General features: G+C 36.7%; 1 protein-coding gene across 1 annotated transcript; it reads left to right on the top strand.

Annotated features, from left to right (window-relative positions):
- The first annotated feature begins 1,935 nt into the window (after positions 1-1,935).
- On the top strand, positions 1,936-13,242 carry LOC140232873 (vesicle-associated membrane protein-associated protein A-like). The gene is made up of 6 exons (XM_072312985.1): positions 1,936-2,139; positions 4,000-4,152; positions 4,621-4,724; positions 5,593-5,691; positions 7,543-7,689; positions 12,074-13,242. The coding sequence occupies exons 1-6, from the start codon at positions 2,082-2,084 to the stop codon at positions 12,224-12,226; spliced, it is 714 nt and encodes a 237-aa protein (XP_072169086.1). The 5' UTR covers positions 1,936-2,081; the 3' UTR covers positions 12,227-13,242.
- Positions 13,243-21,651: the final 8,409 nt, after the last annotated feature.

Raw genomic sequence — 21,651 nt, 5'->3', positions numbered from 1 at the left:
GGTTGTCACTCCTCTTAAAAGAAAACTTCATCATGAAGTGAATACTAGCACTAAAAAGTCAAAGGAGCATATGACGACCCTTACCTTTAACCATCACACATGTTGAGGTTACGCGGCGTTATAGTTCATCTTTATACGAGTCTAGAGCGCAGATAGGGCTTTGTTGCAGTTTTAACCATCCTACATTATGTCTCACCGCCCCCCCCCCCATACAATCGGATTTTCTTATTTGATAACTTTAAAGATTATTAAACAATCTGAATGCCATTGCAGGGTACGAACCTATAACCTTTTACCAACATCATTGCAGAAAAACCCATTCAATTTGGTTAAGTGGTCACAGAGAATGTGGTTCGTTGTGAAGTATGGCGGAAAGCATATCATCGTCATGGGTCCGTTTTTTCCAAGTTCAGCACTTATGCTCTTGGAACTGTGAACGGACAAAACCTGGAGGGAAGGGATTCCCGACATGCTCTAAAAAGATCCTCATTTCTCTTTGACAACTGGACAACTGAAACAAATCGGATGGGGTTTTCTGTAAGATGCAGCTAGACGGTAAGTTATAGTTAATTCACTCCTTGAAATTGCATTTGGATTGATTCAATGGTATCGTTGCAGAAAGTCCGATTGTTTTTTTTTCTCGTTTTTTTTTTTTTTTTTGGGGGGGGGGGGGGGGCATCCGGTTTATATAGGGCCTACTCTCTTTCATTGTGCTTATAAATAATCCCATCATTCTGACTGTTGGCCGACAAGAGGTGACAATTTTGTTAACAACATATAACATGAAAAAAAAAAAGATATTAACACAGTATTGTCAAGTCCGAGTGCAGTTGCTTTTAACCGATTTTGATATTGATGTAATAAAATGACTGAATGGGAAATTAAATCAATAAACTGCAAAATGGTGTTTCCTGTCCTCACATTCTGATCAAATTAACACTCGAGGAAGTAAAAGTCCCTCAATCACAAAATCAGTTAATCTACAATGAATAAAGCGATATTCGATGGCGGACCACTAGGTCCATTTTCCCCATTCGCCTACGTCAGTTTTACCCGACCCCGTGGGTAAAGCGGACCTGAATTAGTTTATATTTTTATCGACGTATAGGGCCTATGTCTATGGTTCTAAGGAAAATTAAAGGCTTTGAATCTCGTGTTAGAAAACAAAAACAAAAACGAACAAACAAACCCTGGGACATCCTACAGATATAATGGTTATGACGAGCCATTGACATGACACCCGTTTTACCCCACTCTCCTCTAAGTCTAAAGAAATATAAATGATCGACTCTAGTTAATTTTGAATGTGTAGGCCTATATATATAACTGTCCAACAGAAGACGAAATTTTCCATCGAATTTCTCTAAAGAAACATAAATGATCGACTCTAGTTAATTTTGAATATGTAGGCCTATGTATATAACTGCCCATCAGAAGACGAAATTGTCCATCGATTCTTGCAAAACGCGTCTCATTTTAACATTGAATCTCATTTTAACATTGAAATTGCATTGTGACCTCACAAATGATGTGGACGTTCGCTAGTCATTGAACTTGAAAGTTCATTGAATTCTGAAAGTTAGAATATGAAAAAGTAAGCTTTGAGACAGGGTTGTACTTATGAGATGGTTGATGTTATTATACGACTTTTTATGGTCATTTATTCTCGTTACAGCTTGCACCTAGATTCTCAACTCGGATCTAGCACACGACAAATACCCCGCGCCATCATCACCCAACCTCACCCACAATGCATTACTGTATTGCCAATAATTGATTCGCTGGCTCACTACTGTGTTTCACACAACGTCGGCAAGTTTCGCAGCGAATTCGTTGAATCGGAGAAAAATACAGTTGCTGCTGCAGCTTCGTGTACTGTTACTGCACACTCACTGTGTATGGCCGACGTGTACATTTGATAGATTGCATGTTGTGTGTAAGTGGAGATTGGACAGACCTTACTACTATTACTACACACGGCGTATAGGCGTTATTCCCAGTGATTCATGTTCTAGGACCTGTGCGAAAACTGAGGCTCAATTGCTGTCGGTAAGGTCGTAATATATCGGAGGAAAGCAACGATGTCGAAGCCTGATCAACTACTAGAAATCAAACCTCCAACGGAGCTGCGTTTTCGAGGTAGGGAAGTCAGTTGTGTTGAATGTACAAGTAACTCGGTCAGTGCTGTGCATTTTATGTGTGTCTGTGTGTATGCTCATGCACAGTTCGTGCAGAAAGAGGTGCAATTCTGTATGTGTCATTTTCATTGTCGATTTAGTGTACTACTGTATAGTAAATTGTCTAGAGCTAGTGTTTTTAAGTAGTGACTTCCTTTAATGTAAGACGTACAATGTATGGCCCCAATGTATTGAGGTAGATTCTGATTCAGACCTTTACAAAGATATAAATAATGATCCACTGATTGCAAGAATCCAGTAAATTTAAATTAAGTTGTAACGTTAGACCCAAGTAGACTTGTGGAAATGCCAGGGTAGCTCCGGTACTACGGTAGTAATTTACTGTAAAAGTGGAAATTTTTGCGGTGTTGAAATTTTCGCGCATTTCGCAATTTCGTGCAACCAGAAACTAGCGCGAAATTAAAAGCATGCAAATATTTTTGCTTGCCATACGTTTCTGTGTGTGATGTCTGGATTGATTCCACGGAATTGAAAACGCGCGAAACTCTTCTGACCCAACCAAGCGCTAAAAATTAGTTGCACAAAAGTATCCACTTTTACAGTACTTGTACTCGTAGTACGCAGTAGGCCTAATGGTAGTAATGTTATCATTAGTTGAATGCCCTTCCTGTGATCCACTTACTTACACTATACCATATGCAATGTACCACTTGTACAGCTGATAGGAAGGGTCCATACACGTATGGTATTCTATAATGTATAACATTATCGGACAGCATGGTAATTCCGGAAGCACACATCTCTGCGTATTAAACATAATAAAGACATTCAATGGTCCATGGAACTTTGTCTTCGTATAGGCTAGCCAACAGAGCGTTGTATGGGCCAAAATCAACAAAAGTGTGACATTAGAATGTCAAAACGCTAAGAACTTCACATTTCACCTCAGAGTTAGAAGAAGATGTCAATTTATCACAAGATTTTATGCATGAATTGTTCGAAATGTTCATGTGATATTAGACCTTTTAGTTTTCAGCACCTACATGTTGGTTGCATTACTTGCATGATATATGACTCACATTCTGATTGATTCACAAAGAATATTCAAGTATTTTAACCATACATTGAGGGCAATGAATTGATAACTGTATGGTCAAAACAGCATGGTTGAAAAACAAAATAACTATACAGATTACAGCAGCAAAAAGCATTGTAACTTACTGCACATGAAATCTCACAAATCAGAGAAGAGACAACTGCTGTTGCAATCAGAGTGTAGTTTATTAACAATTTGAAGCTGTTCATATTCGCTGTCTGCAGTCTGTATCCTGTACTGGCTGTATGTTTAGCTTTCTATTAAACTTAAATGTTGCATTAGTCACAAAATCTGATCAGGTCCTAGCTTATAAAAAAGTGGTATTGGTAATCATTCTTTTTAGCTCAATATTATGAAGTCAAATCTACTCAGTTTGACAAATTTCAAATGAAGATATATAATGCAAAGCAAATGCCTTGCTTTCCTTGTCCCAACACAGATAAATGCAAACTGGAAAGTAAAATTACAATTTTTCAGCAGCATGTCTTCCCGGTAATACTGATCAATAAAACTTTTTCCATCCTCAAGTGAAATATCCACAGGTGTTAGGAAGATCACTTGCAACACAATACTCAATATCATGCAACCATTTCACTCTAGTTTACCAACTGATGTCCCTTGGAAAGATTACCTAAGGCCATACCTCAATTGCCATTGATAGCATATTTTTTCTTGCTCTCTCCAAAGTTGTGTTTCTCACAGTGAGAAAGAATTGATGAAATGGACATGGTCAACAATAAACATCTGCATCTCTCTTGTGTACAGGACCCTTCACTGATGTGGTTACATCTGAGCTGACGCTATCAAATCCCTCCGATAAGATACTATGCTTCAAAATCAAGACAACTGCTCCCAGGAGGTACTGTGTGAGGCCAAACAGTGGAATCATTGTGCCCAAACAAACTGTTACCGTACAAGGTAAGGAAGACTCACTGGCTTACACTTTAGTAGAGAGCATTGTAGGCCACAAAATTTGCTAGCAGCAAATGTCATGATGACTATCTGTTTCTGAATAAATGGTAATTAATGCTGTCCCACAGGTTTGAGGTATTCATACTGTACATGGGCTAGTGCTGTGACAAGTTTTGCTTCTGGTTATTTCATACTATGCATCTTGTTAATGAGATCAAATCTATTATCAAATACCTCAATCCCCTTTGTCATCCCCACCCTGTCTTGTTAGATAGACCTGCCCATAGGTTATTGAAGAGTTTTGTTATCTTGAAAAGAAAATAATTAAAACAAATAGGTTTACCAAGTAAAAAGAGAAGTATTAAAAGTGTTCCCCTTTAAATATTTAACTTCATGCATTGCTTTCTTCCTGCTGAAATTTGAATGAGTGATTGTTTTCTTTGTGTCTTGTTTCCTCTTTCTTCACTTGTGCAGTCATGCTCCAGCCATTTGACTTCGATCCCAATGAAAAGAATAAGCACAAATTCATGGTTCAGGCCATTGTAATACCCAATCAGGAAGTGGATATGGAATCAGTAGTAAGTACATCAGGGCGCTTATTTGCTGCTTGAAAGTTCTTTACCACAAATGAACTGTAAATTGTTGTCCTGTCAGGGAATAATTTTCTTGGTATCGCATCGCAATTTGCTGTGCATTTTTACACCACTGCTACACAAACTAACTTTTGTATAGCAGTTTTCTTCCATAGAAGTGTACAGGATACCATGTGTAATATTGTTTATTAGCTGAAATTGCTAATCAAATTTTAGTTCGAAAATTATTCCCTGCCTGTGTAGTTGGTGTGTTTGCTTGATCCTATCCATGCACTAGCTGATCACAAGAAGTAGGAACAATTAACATATTAGCTCTGTGATTGATTCTTGTAAGGAATTTGTCTGAGAGGTTTCATGAAAAACAATACCTAATAGCATTGGCTAAGTGCCTTTAGATGAAAGTCTAGTTTTTAGTTCTCTTAGTAGATTTCCACCAGAGTAGAATTAATGTTACAATGAGTCCATTAATTCAAGATATCCCATAATACTGTCACATATATGCAAAACCCATGAATGCAATATTTTCAAAGACTGTGCCATAAAGATTTACTTCTTTCCAGAACTGCAGGGCTTATATTTGCTGTGATAATTAGAACACAAACTTTATTATATACTAAGAATGTGGACAAAAATCATATTTTTGATAGTGTATAAGAAGCACCTTCAGCAGGTGAATTCTCTTTGAACAGACAATACTTTACACAGTCAATTTGATTACATTTTTTTAAACTAGATTTATTCATAACCCAGTGCTTCTTAATGCCTTCTCAATCAGAGCCTCTTTCTGTGCAAGTCTGTAAATCCTTTCATATGAATTTAATCTCTAATACTTGCAAATTATTTATATTTGCAGTGGAAGTCATCCGATACAAGCAGTATTATGGATACCAAACTCAAATGTGTATTTGAATGGCCCACCAGCCAGACAGCAGCTCCTGCAACATCAGAGAAGGTGAGCAGATGCCATTCCAATTATGATGTTAGGGTCAAAATGATGTTTCATGAAAAATTCACAGCACTAAAGAATTAGTAGAAGTGAACTGGAAAAGACTCACAAATTATGTACTGTGAGTTTTGGCTGTTTCTATAGCTTTGCAGAACTCTTCTTGCTGGGACATTTAGTGAAAATTTTTGAATTATTGACCACAATATTAGACACATCATTTTGCATTGTTCCATGTTGGAATAAAAACCTTGACCACATTGTTGGAGTGACCAACCATATCTGTAACTTGCAATAATTCTTATTGCCTTGAAAACAGCTGGACAACAAATGGTTAAATTGTTAGCTTTTCACTTATTGCCAAGGTACATACAACGTGTGTGATAGATTTATGTCACTAATACTATCAATCATCAATGAAATGATGTTGTTTAAAAAAAAAAAAAAAAAAATGTGTTCCCTCCTGTGTATTTCTTTACCTAGAGCAATTATTTGATTGGCCCCCTCCCACCCCCCCCCCCCCCAAAAAAAAAGAAAAACCCACAAAACCCACAAAAACAACGAAACAGGACTTTACGACTTCATAATGCCTGGTGGTATTTTCTTGAAATGTAGTATAAACATGTATTTTAAGATAAGGATTCTCTAGGAAAAGTTTTGAGTCATAGAGTCTAAGGTCAAAGGTCAAGTGAAAATGCTAAAATTTCACTCTTTCTCCATATCTCGGAAATGGTCTGAGGTATCTTCATGAGATTTAGTACATGTATGCATGTACTGCCTGACAATGATTTTCTGGGGAATTTCAGGGTCATGGGGTCAAAGGTGAAGGGTTTAAAGTCAGGTTAAAATGCTAAAATGCTATCATTTAATGCAGAAATTACACTTTTTCTCCATACCTTGGAGATCACTCAGTGCATGAACTTCATCAAACCAGGTACCAGTATGTGTACATGCATTACTGCACAATGAGTTGGTATTGAAAGATTTGGGCCATGGGGTCAAAGGTCGAGTGAGAATTTTAATATGTCACAATTTTTTTCCCATAAGCTCAAAATACTGTCATGAAAATGGATGTTACCAGTCAGTGATCATTTGAAGAATTGTAGGTCATGGGGTCAAAGGGCAAATTCAAAGGTTAAAAGATGCTCAAATTCCTGAATACTTGCTCTCTTAAACAATTTAGCCATCCATCCCAATGAAACCTGTGGTACGTAGTTCAAGGGAAGCAGACACCCAACACATTTGTGATAAATAGCGTAATGTCATTATTATTATTTTTTTTCCCCAATTACATGAAACTGTCATCCCACATCGTCAGGACGCACTGTAGACCGACTGGGAAAACCATGGGATATAGCTGAAGCATACTAGTCACATAGTGACATTTCTACCTATTTTATTTCACTTCTAACTCTTTTTTTTTTTAAATGGAATTGTTTAGTCTACATACATGTACAATGCCATGAGGTAATTGTATGTCAGTTCCGAAAGAGATTTTTCTGCTCAATACAGGGACTGGTGAAAGGAGGATGGAATATCACTCAGCATATGTCATTCTGTTTTTAGAATATATAAGTGAAGCAGATAGAGCAATAAAATGCATACTTACACCACAGTCACTTCCCTACAGATGTAAAGTGCTGTAGATGCCAGCATACTTCTGAGTATCCACCATATGCTGTGTAAACGGAAAGAGACCCACATTGAGTGGACGTGTCATCAAACAAATCTGCTGACAAGTCTGTGCACATGTGGTGGATATTTGTGTGTGCATTACATTGTATATCCCACAGTGTACACAGTATCATCCAATGTGAACCACAGACATTTGCATCCATATGCTTTCCTTCTGTACGGCAGGAGGGGGCCCCTGCTGAGACCAAGCCCTCAAAGCCAGTGTCAGCTCCAGTTAGCGAGGAGAAAGTCGAGTCGAGAGACGGGGATTCTAAAGTCGCCCTGATGAGGAGAGAATTGGCCAATTTGCAGGCAGAGAACTTGAAATTAAAGGTGAGATTCAAACTCTGGGTTACCCTCCCCCCCCCCCACCCCTTCAAAGTGAGACTCCATACCAAGTTCCAAAATAGAAAATAAACAGAATAGAGTTGGATGATAAGAGTGATGGAAATTTTATGGAGATTGGACAGTAAAAAGTCATGGAAATTTATGGAGATTGGACAGTAAAAAGTCATGGAAATTTATGGAGATTGGACAGTAAAAAGTCATAGAAATTCATGGTTTCACATGTTTGTTATGAACACTGATATCTTGTCTCTATTGCAAGGTAATTATGGGAATCATGATGTCATTGCCCCATGACATCAGCTTGCACACTAAACTTCACTCAAGTTCTCTCTACACTGTATCTCTCCCGTTTATTTGGCATTTTTTTTTCCCTCGTAAAACTGAATGCAAAAAGATTTTTTTTAAAAAGATAACGTCTTTGCATCAAATCAGTCTAGAGGTAAGATGGTCTAGCAGTAGTATTTTCACGAAGGGCAGTATATAGTTCTTCAATATTTGATCAAAAGATGATGTTGATTATATTTTGATGATCCAGCTGGTACTTTTTCTTTGCACAATTGTAGATGAGAGCAATGTTTTATTTATGCGTCTTTCTCAAAGATGCTGGAGACATTATGGTTTGGGGGATTTGATTGTCTTTCTGTCCATTCTACCCACCCTGATCTTGTTATTGCCCTGTGAAGAAATCATTTGGTGGACTTTCTCTATACTTGGCCTTTGTAATTGTATGCTCTACATAGGTCTGTGATGCAACATTTTTGGCAAATCTTTCAAGGTTACTGAACTTAGAAGCTGCATGTCCTTTTCCAGCTTTAACTGTTGGTAGTGAATTTCAGTGCTAAAATATAACTCGGTAGGAACGATGGAAGTAGCCTTTTAGTCAATTAAAGATTTTTAGGTCATTGGTCATGGGCAAATGTCACAGAACTTTGGCCAAATTGTTGATGTTGTTTGTTTATTTGTTTTTTTGTGGCCATAACTTAAGCTAAGAGTGTGCAGTGGTATTCAGATGTGTTAACAAGATCAGAGTGTTATAAACAATCATTCAGACTATCGTAAATGACAGGGGTCAAAGGTTACATTACATTAAAGGACAAGTTCAACTTCATTAACATAAGGATTGAGAGAATGTAGTATTTTGGTAGAACACATCATTGAAAGTTTGAGGAAAATCGGACAATCCGTTCAAAAGTTATGAATTTTTGAAGTTTTTGTGCAGTCACCGCTGGATGAGAAGACTTCTGTAGTGTATGATGTCACATGCATACAACAATATAAGGAAAACATAAAGAGAATTTCACAAAATTTCATCTTTTGAAAAAAGTACACATTCCCTTGACTCGTTACTGACATATGTTATGGGTAATGTTATTCCCATTGCCTTTAGAAAGAGGCAAATCAAGTGCTCTTTTATTATGCGAAAAAAGTGAAAATATGTTGAATTTTCTTTACATTTTCTTTATACTGTTGAACTCATATGACATCACGAGCCTTAGTAGTCTCCTCATCCAGCGGTTCCAACACAAAAATTTTAAAACTTCATAACTTTTGCATCGATTGTCCAATTTTCCTCAAACTTTCACTGATGTGTTCTACTAATATTGCTGCATTCTCTCAATCCTTATGTTTATGAAGGTGAACTTGTCCTTTAATGTGGCTGACAATGTCACTTTTCAGGCCATATATGTATATGGGCAATTCCATGAAGTTGGGGCAGTGTCCATGTAGCATCGTGATATTTGAAAAATACATTTCAGCATAACTCAATATTAATGATGCTATACATTTATTGTTTGTAGGCTTTACATTTGCATTGAGGCCACACATTTTCCTGGAAATTGTGTGCCATTCAGACCCAATTTTGATGAAGTTATTAAACAATACGTAACGGTGTCCTGTAGCATCGGGATGTGTCCATGTAGCATCGTGATATTTTAAAATTTGGTCCTAAGAGACTGTCACAGAATTTGCCCGATTTCCATCCTTTTATATGGAAATAAACGGAACAAAGAAATGTTCATAGCCTCTGAGAACTGTTGGCAGGCTGTAACTCATACAAGATGAAACGGAGGAAACAATGTGCATTCAGTTAACTCAAATATTTTAATTGTCTATAACTGACTATTGGTTTTACAGCAAATTATAAAAAGGAAAAAAACGAACATAAAATTCTTTCTATTCAGTGGCTTTCTGGCTCTTAGGACTTTACTATGTTTAACTTAAATTGGACTTATTTCACCTCGATTATGCAACTCGCTGTCACGGATGTAAGTTGTTTGACGATGGCTTATGAAGACGACGTATGACGATGACGTACGACGGTGACAATGTAAGTCGATGACGATGTCGGTCGACGACGGGGCCCCATTACGATGGTGCTGGGATGGACTGTCGCGTGGTCTGTCGTAGCAACTCTTCGCGATTGCCGTTCGCGTGGTCGCTCTCCCGACGGACGTCTTAGCGGTGTCTCCTCAGCATCCAGGAATGAAGTTCAGTCGACAGTCTATGCTCCCTTACTGCCTCGGAGCTGGTCGACAGTTGACGCCTTTTATGCGCCTGCCTCTTGCAGTACCAGTGGGTCCTTGACCCTTCGGGAAACCCGGAAACCCTTCAAATATTAAAATATTCAGATCACTTACAGCCAGAGCACTTGAGCACATTCATATTATCCTAATCAACGTTCCAATTACATCATTATAAATATACAAATGTATCTCAGCTCATGCAACCATAAATAACAACCATTCTATATTCTATATCACATATTAACTTGAGCGTTTAACAATAACCTCTCAATCCGGATATCCATTACACAAACGAATTATACCAATTGAATACATAAACATTTCAGAATTAATGCACTTACCACTATCTGTGGGTATCTCTAGTTAGTACTGACTGGGGTGGCGGCCCCTGTCACCGTTACCGAGTGGCCATTCTCATGCAATGTGTCACGGAGACAGCACCACAGCGTGATGTCCCCTTCAAGGCCTGATGTCATACTGCCGCTCCTTGCCACACATAGCACTACCGTGGCTCTACCGAGAGCGGTCTGGAATTTCTTCTATTGAAATGCTAAACAGTTTGCATCAATTTACATGCTTAAGTGCTTATTTACAAATTCTATGCAAATTGACCTCAGTGGAGGAGAGCGTCTGTCACTCCACTCGTGACAGAGACAAATTATGGCAATTAGCTTGACCAAAATTTGATGCAATATGCATATTTACTAGATTAGTCAGATAGCTAAATATCTCAAATTTCCTTTACACAGTTTTGATTTTAAAAGAAAATTACAAAATGTATCACGATGCTACGCGGTGTCCTTCTTTGTTACATTTGGTGGACACCGCGTAGCATAGTGACACATTGTGTAATTTTCTTGTAAAAGTAAAACTGTGGAAAGGAAAGTTAAGATATTTAGCTATCTGACTAATCTAGTAATTATGCATATTATATCAAATTTTGGTGAAGCTAATTGCATTAATTTGTCTTTTAGGACCAGATTTTAACTATCACGATGCTACATGGACACGTCACGATGCTACAGGACACTGTTACATTTTTTAAAGATAACTTCATCAAAATTGAGTCTGAATGGCACAAAATTTCCAGGAAAATGTATGGTCTCAATACAAATGTAAAGCCTATAAACAATATATGTATAGCATAATTAGTATTGAGTTAAGCTAAAATGTAACACTTTGTGCCCCAACTTCACGGAATTACCCATATACATTGTAACACAGCTTCAGTAAGGAGTATCAATGCAGTAATATAATGTGGTAGGCATGGAAAACATATATCCAGTTGCTAAGATGAAATGATACTGGTGAAGGGTTGAAGGGACAAGGTTAGATATCATTGCCTGTTGGCCAAGAGTGTCATTTTACAGCCAGCACTTCGGCTTAAAAGTCTGATGTTCATGTACTTTTGAAATGCACATGAAAGGGTTTGTCTACACAATGCATTGAGAATGCTAGTGGCAATTTGTGAAAGTTTCATGTCATGAAAAAGACTGCTGGCTCCATTTCACAAAGGTTAAATGACACAAATTTTTCTGGTTTTACAGTACTGTGGTCACATGAGAAGGCGCAAACTTCCAAATTGACTGCTAGCTGTAGTTGAGTTGCTCAAGTTGGTTAAGGAAAAATAAAATTTCAGTTTGTTCACAGTGAACAATTTGAAGTTATGACTGTGCCAATCATTCAAAATTGTGCTACAGTGTTTAAAAATCAGCATTGAGTAAGGAATGTCAAGGTGTTTATGCGGAAAAATGAAAAGAAGTTAGGGCAAGTAATGATTGTTTAGCCTCTTGCTTATTGTTTGCAATAATAAGTTATATCTTGTGATTTGCTCACACCCGCAGACTGAGGGTACAAGGCAGCGAAGGCCCGAGGGTAGCCGACCAATGACGTCTGTGACACCGTCTATCACGGAGACAAAACCCATGCTGCCTTCCACCGTGGTACTCGTGGTAATCTTCATCCTGGGTTTCATCGTCGGCAAATACCTGTTCTGAGGGCAGTTCTGCAGTTGGAGACTGCTGCAGAATGCTGACATCATGTTGCGATTGTGAGAGTATAATGTACAAAGATACTACCTACTGATCACCACTTTGTTGATAGGAGACTGATGTAAGTGTCTAATTCCCAATGTGTTTGTGTACCTGGAAAGATATAGAAACAAGGATCAAGCATTAAAGCTCCTGTAGCAAGAGTATCTGCAGTGGAGAGAGAATTTCAAACATTTATTTGAACAATTTTCACCTTTTTTTTTTCATTCCATTATCATCTTTCAATATCATTGATAGAGTATGACTGTTTATTTCTGATAAAGTGAAATAAAGAACAAAGTCAACAAAATAGTTATTTCTTCATTAATCTTTGCAAATGACAATTGTGATTTGAAATAATGAAAATGCTTTGAAAAGGTATTCAGTATTTAACAACTAAATAAAAGCAAGGCATGTTATGCAGAGGTATTGGCATTAAAGAAATCCTCGTAAGATACAGTAAATTGTAAACTGCATCATTAGTTAATTTTTGACTTGTTCTCTGTTCATTGTCATCCTTAATTAACAACTCCTCCCCTGTGTCCTTCTCTACACATTTAATTACTTTTCAAAATCATGATATGTCGTATCATTAAACGACAAGCTGGTGATTTTTATATTGAAGAATGTGAACTCAACATTGTGATCGAGTAGAATTTGTCAAGCAAGTAAACCACCATCCCCAAATCAAGGATTCAGTTGAACCATGCAAAAAGTGACATTTTTGTTGTGTGACTTGCTGTAATCAGATTTTCTAGAAATCATGAATAACTACACACCATTTATTATTATTTTTTTTAATGGCATCACAGTTTTACATGGCTCCAGTCACCAAGATAAGCCCTGCAGTGTATCTCCCACTGAAATGTCATATATTCACTGTGTTTTACCAGTTTTTAAAACCAAAAAAAATTGTTTCCTAACTTCTACATGTTTAAAAGTTATTCAGGATTTGCTTTGCCTGTGCATACACGTTTCATAATTGATGACAAGTATGACATGGTTGATGTTTGTTTTTGTTTTTGTTTTTGTTTTGTTTTGTTTTGGTTTTTTTTTTGGGGGGGGGGGTTGTGCATCTAAATTTGATACAGTTCAAGACTTAAAAGCAAATTCATTCCAGTTCATTATCATTTTCTGTGGAAAGTAAATTATATTGCAAAGGGGAAAGGAGTATTCTAAAATTGAGAGTTGCTATCTTTACAACATATAGTATGTATTTTTTTTTTCTTTGTATAGGCTTCCACACAGACACACACTCAGACACAGACACAGACATACAAATAGACATGAATATTCATATAAACATGATGCATAGTGTTTGAAGCCATGCATCAAAGCAATTTTCAATGCTGGAAATGAAAAGAAATGTACTGAAAAGGTAGCGATATTTTAATTGTGGCATGTGGCCATTGTTTCATTTGTAATTCAAAATATATTTCTTTGCTATTGTACTTGTTTTTTTATGTAGATGTTCAGTAAGTATGTTTCATCTGTGGCTGTATTGCTTGGTAATTGTGGTTTTATTTTATACAGTAGTCCTATTCAGATATTTCAAAGGGGCCACTTAAGTGATTTAGTGGTGTGAATATAAATCATGACTTCCTTGTGTGTAGAAGACATTTTGTGGCCCATCCAGTTGACCCTTAAAGAAAGAAAGCTACAAATTGAGTAGGTTTACGATGACTCGCTGGCATGAAGTGACCTATGTAGCTTCGTATGTCATCACTGTATAAAACTGCATGCCAATCAGAAGGGGAAGTGCAAATGAACCACAAAATATTTTTGTTATTGTGTTATTTGGATGTAAGAAATATGAAATCGATCACATTACAGCACATATACTAAAATTACTTCTATTGTCTACCCACTCTGCAGCATTTTCTGGTGCATCCAATCTTGTTTTGTCTTGTTTGGTTTTTGTTGTTTTGTTGTTTATTTTCCAAAGTGTCTTTTCATGCTCTTATATCATAGTGGTGTATGTCACCGCAGTTCTTCAGGATATTTATGTTGCTGTTGTCCGTCTTGCATGAAGACATATACTGTACCATGCCTTGCTCGCTGATTAGGATAGCATGGATATCATTTTAGAGAGAGCGTGAGTTTGAGTCAAGATCGGTCAAGTCAATTCACAGTGAGGACCTCCTGTGTATACTTTGTAGTGTATAGTTTTGAAATAAGGAGGGGTGACTGTGGAGAATTCAGCTTTCTCTGTTTCTTGGCCATGTTCGGTAAACCTTTATTTATTGTTGTTCTTCCCCCCCCCCTTTTTTTTTTTTTTTTTTTTTTTTTTTTTGCTCTTCTGAAAGCAAGTTGAGCTGACTAGAAAATTCTCAACAGAACTGATTCATTTTTGGGGTTATTTTGTTCCTTTCCTTTGGCACATCACTTGGTGCAAATAGATAGTCATGCTTGGTTTGTAGCTACATGTATTTACTGGTTATCATGGAGGGATTTATAATTTTGTTTACACTAGATGAATACAATTATTTACCAAAATGGCAATCTCCAGCGTGAGATGTTGAAATGGTTTCATACCAGCAAGTGAGAACTGTCAAGGATAAAACATAGCTTAAAACAAATTGTATTTTTCATGTATAATCTCTATGTGTTTAACCTTCTGGCACCAACAGAGTAATGATTCTTTAACTCAACTGTTCCCCGAGTATCACAGATTGGGACAAGGGGACTACCTCCTTAGTGCCACATCTGTTGATGTAAAGTGTTCATTTGCCATCAATTCTTACATGTTTAATATGCACAAGTCAGGTTCCTAATTCCCTCAGTGTAATTGTGTTAATAAAAGACTATCTCGAGAGAAACTCTAGCATTTTGTTCTTGGCGGTTGATTACACGGTTGTCGGAATATTTAGATTTTATTGACTACTAAACCAAAAGTCTACTTGATATAGAGAGAGGCACTCTGATGCACATAGATAGATAAAAATTTGAAAGAAATAGATTGACATGGATATGAGTATGTGGGACTAGCAATTATGGATGCAGTTTGTTTTCATGAAATGGATTGAAAAAAGTCCATAGAAGCTTGTCCAAATATGATTCAAACAGGATTTCATTGTCTGCCGTCTGTCATCTTAACCTTATCTACACTGTTGTTTGAAGTCTCTTTTCACATGACAGAATTGAAATGAAACTGTGTCATGTTGTGGTTTCCTGAGAATATCCTCTGGCTTAAAGGGTGTCAATTAAAGGTAGCTGTCCTTTGCATCTTTGCTAGTGTCACTGAACGTTGCATCCCTTTGTTGCATGATGCATCTCTTCCTTCAAAGCACCAAAATAGCACAACATTTTTGATTAAGCATTCTTGAAGAAAAGGGAAAACAAAAACAGCTATAGATTTCACCCACCATTCAGAATTCTGATTGTATCTTACAGAGGTGGGTACCCACTCACAGTAATATCATGCTAGTAACATGGTACACATGTAATGTTTGATAATTGAAATGGTAACAATGCTTAAGCCGTTATTCAAGTGACAGCAGCATGCATACAATGCCAAATTCCAGCTGCTGTGTATGTGAACTGACTTTTTTTTTTTTTTTTTTTTTACTTCAAGCTATCAGACTCTATTTGATCCCATTTGAAAGCAAAAAAGTACATTTTACGTGCCCATGCTTGTACATAAGTGCTCCCGTGCAAGATGGCTTATTCTTTGCTTTTACTGACAAAAAAAAAAAAAATGGTTTACGTTTTTGCATAATTTTCTTGCCAACTTCTGTTATACAAATTCTTCAGAACAGCAGTTATTCAGCATTGTGCTTAACAAGTCGAGTTGATTTACCTCGAGATTTTTACAGATGTCCAGAGAGCAGCAAGAGAAAAAATGTCAGTTGGCAAAGTGTTGCTACTAAAAAAAGAATGGATATGATTCACAGTATACTCATTGGTGATTGCTTGACATATCCTAAGTTTCATGTGTACATGTATCAGTTGTATGTACAATATAGGATAAGAGAGAGAGAGAGGGAGAGAGAAAGAGAGAAAAGAGAGATAAAAACAACAACTAAAAACAGATTTGTATATTATTGCTCTGTACATACATGTATTACAATAACCAGATGACTGTAGATGTAGACCAAAATATGGTGTTTACACAACACCCCTTGCAGTTGTACATTGCATAATTGTCACCCGTGGTTCTTGGCATAATCCTGCAAGTTCCTGAAGTAGAGTGATTGTCAAGTCAATGCAACCAACTTGGGTGATATTATTATTATTATTATTATTATTGTTATCATTATCATTTTGTCTGTATGGTGAGTGTGTGTCATTGTCACGGTATGTCATGAACAAGTTTTATTTCGATTTATTCAGGGAAGTCACAGTGAGCATGTACGAAATTAGGGGAAGGGGGGGACTGTCATTTGCTCTGGACATTTCATGTGTGGCATAAGTCAGTTGACTGAAGATAATTGCTGAGAACCCTTATCAGAAGGCTGGATTTCATACATTTGTGTGATTATAATGTATTGTGTATGATTGATACATGTCTTTAAACAAATTATAATAATATTTTATTCTTTCTTCCTGTATGATAGTCAGTCATACGCCAGCTGTTATAAAGCTCTTTTTATGCCTCCGCCACGAAGTGGTGCCGGAGGCATTATGTTTTCGGGTTGTCCGTCTGTACGTACGACCGTACGTACGTCCGTCTGCATTCGTTTACGCGATAACTTAAGTAATATTGGCTGGAATTTTACCAAACTTGGTCCAAATGTAAATTATGATAGGGCAATTACTTGGTTAGATTTTGGGTGAAATCGGCTAAAGGTCAAAGGTCAAGGTCAAATCATGAAATTGTATCCGTTTATGCGATAACTCAAGACTGGATCAGGCAAATTTCTCCAAACTTTGTCCGAGGATGATGTATGATGAGACAATTACTTGATTAGTTTTTTTAGTGAAATCGGACCGAGGTCAAAGGTCAAGGTCAAATCCTAAAATTTATCTGTTTACGTGATAACTCAAAATTGGATGAAGCAGCTTTCACCAAACTTGGTCCAAGGATGATGTATGATGGGGCAATTAGTTGAGTAGATTTTAGTGACAATGGCAAGAGGTCAAAGGTCAAAAGGTCAAGGTCAAATGCTAAAAATGTTACTATTTCCCCCATTTCCATGCAATGCCTGAAGGTATTTTCTTGAAACTTAGTGTAGACATACACTACTGCATAAAGATTCTCCAGAGAGAGTTTCATGTCATAAGGTTAAAGGTCAAAAGGTCAAAGGTTAGGTGAAAATGTTACAATTTCACTTTTCTCGCAAATGGTCTTGTATCTTCATGGAACTTGGTACATACGCATGTACTGACTGGCAGGGATTATCTAGGGAATTTAGGGGTCATGGGTCAATAGTCAAGGGGTCAAAGGTCAAGGTCGACTCCTCAAAATTTTACTATTTCCCTCATATACCAGTATATGCAATGCTTGCATTATTAATTACCTATTGGAGATTATCTGGGAAATTTCCAGCCAGAAGGTCAAAGGTCAAAGGTTAAGGGTCAAAGGCCAGGTTTACATGCAAAAAAAGTCTATTTTATACTGTAATTACACTCTTTCTTCATACCTTGAAAATTACTCAATGCATAAACTTATAAAAGGGTCGGTCAGAAGTCAAGTAAAAATCCTCAGTTCCCCAAATACGTGTACCTGCACTCTTAGACAATTATAGCAACCCTAGTTCAAGGAAGTGAACATTCAAGATATCTCTGACAAACCTGTCATTTCAATATTTTGCCAGTTATGTGAAAGTGTCATCTCACATTGTGAAGACATTGTACTATACACCTATTGGGAGAATCATGCATTATGGCGGAGGCATCAGTCGCCATAGCGACATTTCTAGTTTTCACATGTGTTTTTGGAGCAGACAATGGCTCAAAAAGAATAAAACAATAAAGAAAATGCTCAAAGTTTTTCCATGTTGCATGAATAGATATATCATTGCTATGAGTTTAACATTAACAAGGTATACAAAACTAACTATCTGAATGACATCACGATTCTTATTCCCAAGGTATAGAGGGGGTTATTAGTGTAGTATGGAGTTATAGTAATGAGTTGCTTGTCCAAAGACACTTGCTTTTCACTTCCCAACATAAAGGATATGCTGTAATTGACGATTTGTTGTAATGAACAGGTCAAAAGAAAAAGCTAGGGTTGATTATACGTTTATATTGTTCTATTAGACTTGAATATTAATCATTATGGTTATTTATAAAAACAAAGCAGATGTGATATGAGTTTCATACATAAATGTTGGTGGATTGCACAAATTGATTGGTAGCTGTTTGTAGGAAATTGTGAGGTTGAGCTTATAGTCTATGTGAGCATAAGTGATATCACACTTTTCATATCGGTATCTCGACAGTGAAGAATGTTTTCTTTTATCCAGTTCTCAATTCAAAAAAAAAAATCAAAACAAAACAAAACTGTCACTCCAATGTAAACCAATCTGTTGGCATAATTTCTCTAATAAAGCTGTAGTGTAGTACTATCCATACATATTGCATTGAAATAAAGCAATTAATTCTAATGTGAACATTTTGTCAATGTGTCTTTAGCACCATCAGTGTGTCTGTGTGCTGCCGAAAATGTTTGACTGACAATGTGGTTGATTATATCATGTTGCTCTTTATCTAGTGTCAATGCTAAGATTCTGATATAGTGTGTCACTCTGTCAAATTGTGACCAAATCCTGTATGCTCTAGTGGAAGTCTTTCCTTTTCCAACTTGTTGTGTTGTTAAAGGGATCGTATAGTTTTGGTTGAGACCTAGTTTCAGGTTTCTATCATTTTTTTTTTTTTTTTTTTTGGTGAGATAATGAGAAACCTCTTATGAAATATGAAAGAGCATGTAATTCTATGAGGAAATCAACATTTATTTGATGAAAATTGGTTTTGAAATGGCTGAGATATCCAAAAAGAGCGATTCTAATGAAGTGTGGGACCCACACTTTATTACGATCGCTTTGTTTTACTTTGTTTTTGAATGTTTCAGTCATTCCAAACCCGATTTTCATCAAATAAACTTTGAATTCCTCTCAAAATGGTATGATCTGTACAATATCATAAGTGTTTTCTTGGTATCTCGCAAAAAGTTAAAAGCCCAATTCTCATCTCCACCAATACTGTACCATCCCTTTATTAAGGATCAAGTTTCCTTGAAGATAAAAATAGTTAATCACATAAACAGGGCTTGCAGGAAGAATCCAAACAGACAGATTCTTGTTTTCATTTGTTTCTTTCTACGCAAGCAATTGTGTCATAGTAGCTAGAAGTGACCCATCGAGTGTTGTGCAGCCGATAAATTCATATCCATCATTGGCCTGCAAAATGTGTTTTGCAGTATGTTCGAAAATCGATGAGAGCAAGTATGTACATGTAGTGTGCTCGAGTCTGTAATCATTTACTGGGCCTGACACATCGGGACGTGCACTGTCTTTCAGGATAAAAAAGAAAAAAAGAAAAAAAGAAAAACAAGAATCTGAGTTAAAAAGAAATGGAAAAATGCAATAGGATAAGACGGAATAAAATGAAAAATGATAAGACAATGAATAGATAACAACCATCTCAATGAAATAAAAAAAAAAAAAAAAAATAAATCATCTTGCTATACCAGAGGAATGGTAGATGAAATATAATAAAAGACTTCTGTCTTAATGTTATACATGTCCAAAGGAAAGCATGTGCAAAACAATAAATGGGTATAGTGTCCTCTGGAGGTAAGCAACGTCAGTTTGTGCCTTTTGTTTATTTTGTCTATTGCAGGGGTTGTTGCGTTAAATGGGATACAGACGACGTCGTAATGCTTGCATAAGTGACCAGACAGATTATGTTGATTATTGGGCAAGTTAATTAATGATATTATACATGTACATGCATCATAATACAGTAGTTGTATATTTGGTGCTTTTGCGTTTGTTAGTTTATTTATTCATTTATTTATTTATTTATTTATTTATTTATTTATTTATTTATTTATTTATTTATTTATTTATTTATTTATTTATTTATTTATTTACGTATATATTTATTTATTTACTCATTCATTCATTCATTCATTCATTCATTCATTCATTCATGAATGAATGAATGAATGAATGAATGAATGAATGAATGAATGAATGAATGAATGAATGAATGAATGAATGATGGAAAGGAGGTTGATAAGACAACATTGGATGGCCCCTGCTGAAGATTCCCATTGCTACATAGCGTTATGAAGGTGAGGTGAAGGAAGGGCTTTAAAACCGACAAGATGAGTCGGCTTTACGGGTTGCTTCATAGAGTTGCGTCATCGACAATTCTGGCTGGTGCATGTAGACATAACATCCATTAAAAAGAAGAGAAAAGAAGAAAGAAAAAAGAAAGTATCAGGACCGCAAGTATCCTGTACTGGAGCGCTTCCTGGCACGCAGAACAATGTGAAATGCACCGGAAGCAGAGAAGCTGTGTTCTGTCATTGTAGACCAATTACGATACGAATATGAGTACATAAGAATGTGGCAGTCACTCTTCAGGGGCCGCGGAACCGGGGGGGGGGGGGGGGGTGTGGAGAGGGGCGCTGGGGCTGCACCTGGAGGCTGCACCCCACCCCCGGACTGTTGCGGTCTTGAAAAATCGGGAAAAACGGAAACAAATCTAAAAAGAATCGTATAAAGAACTAACAACGCCCATGACTTTCCCAAAGTTCCGTCTAAATAGATTCTTAACGTCTATAAGTACAGAGTAAGATTAAACTTGGGGATTTAATTGGACTAGGGATAGAATTTGTAAGTTTCACATATTTTGATGAAACAGTAAATTTAGATGCAATCACAGCAGGCAATTTATCTCATGTGATGATATCCTTATCAATTGCTTAATCGTGCGACTACATTCCTCATGAGACTCAATTTAACTGCACACATAATTATATCTTCATTAAGTTCCTTTTCTGAAATAAAATCAATTTAAGTCTGCATCAAATGATTTCATTAAGTTACAAGGACTAAGCAATATTTATATTTTTTAAGGGAGAGGAATGCAGTAATGAGAATAATCGCAAACAAAAATGGCTTGCTTTTTTTCTTGAATGTATTAAAAAAAAAAGAAAAAAAAAGGAGAGGTGTGAAGAGTCTGACGTTATTGTCTCATCTGATTTGTAACACTATTATGAATAATCATGTGATTGCGACCGGTATCCCGGGTCTTGTGACTTCATAATGATAAAATTCTATAAATCCGTTCCTATTTGTTCAATGTCGATCGGACTTAAAGCGTAAGTAGATCTGTGTGTTTGACTTATTACATTGTATTGTTTAAGTCAACATGAACAGCGTGTGGAGTTTCCCTGTGAAAGACAGGATACATTAATACGTTACTTTGCGGGGTGG

Source organism: Diadema setosum, chromosome 9 (genome assembly GCF_964275005.1).
Source record: "Diadema setosum chromosome 9, eeDiaSeto1, whole genome shotgun sequence".
Taxonomy (NCBI): Eukaryota; Metazoa; Echinodermata; class Echinoidea; order Diadematoida; family Diadematidae; genus Diadema; species Diadema setosum.
The sequence above is the reverse complement of the archived record's forward strand: the minus strand, read 5'-3'. Positions and strand labels throughout refer to the sequence as shown.

What these genes read in the sequence shown, in the direction of transcription:
- LOC140232873 (XM_072312985.1), top strand. Translation starts at nt 2,082, where the DNA reads ATGTCGAAGCCTGATCAACTACTAGAAATCAAACCTCCAACGGAGCTG. An exon ending in ACAAACTGTTACCGTACAAG is followed by an intron (nt 4,153 to 4,620) that starts GTAAGGAAGACT and finishes TCACTTGTGCAG; the next exon opens with TCATGCTCCAGCCATTTGAC. An exon ending in CTCCTGCAACATCAGAGAAG is followed by an intron (nt 5,692 to 7,542) that starts GTGAGCAGATGC and finishes TCTGTACGGCAG; the next exon opens with GAGGGGGCCCCTGCTGAGAC.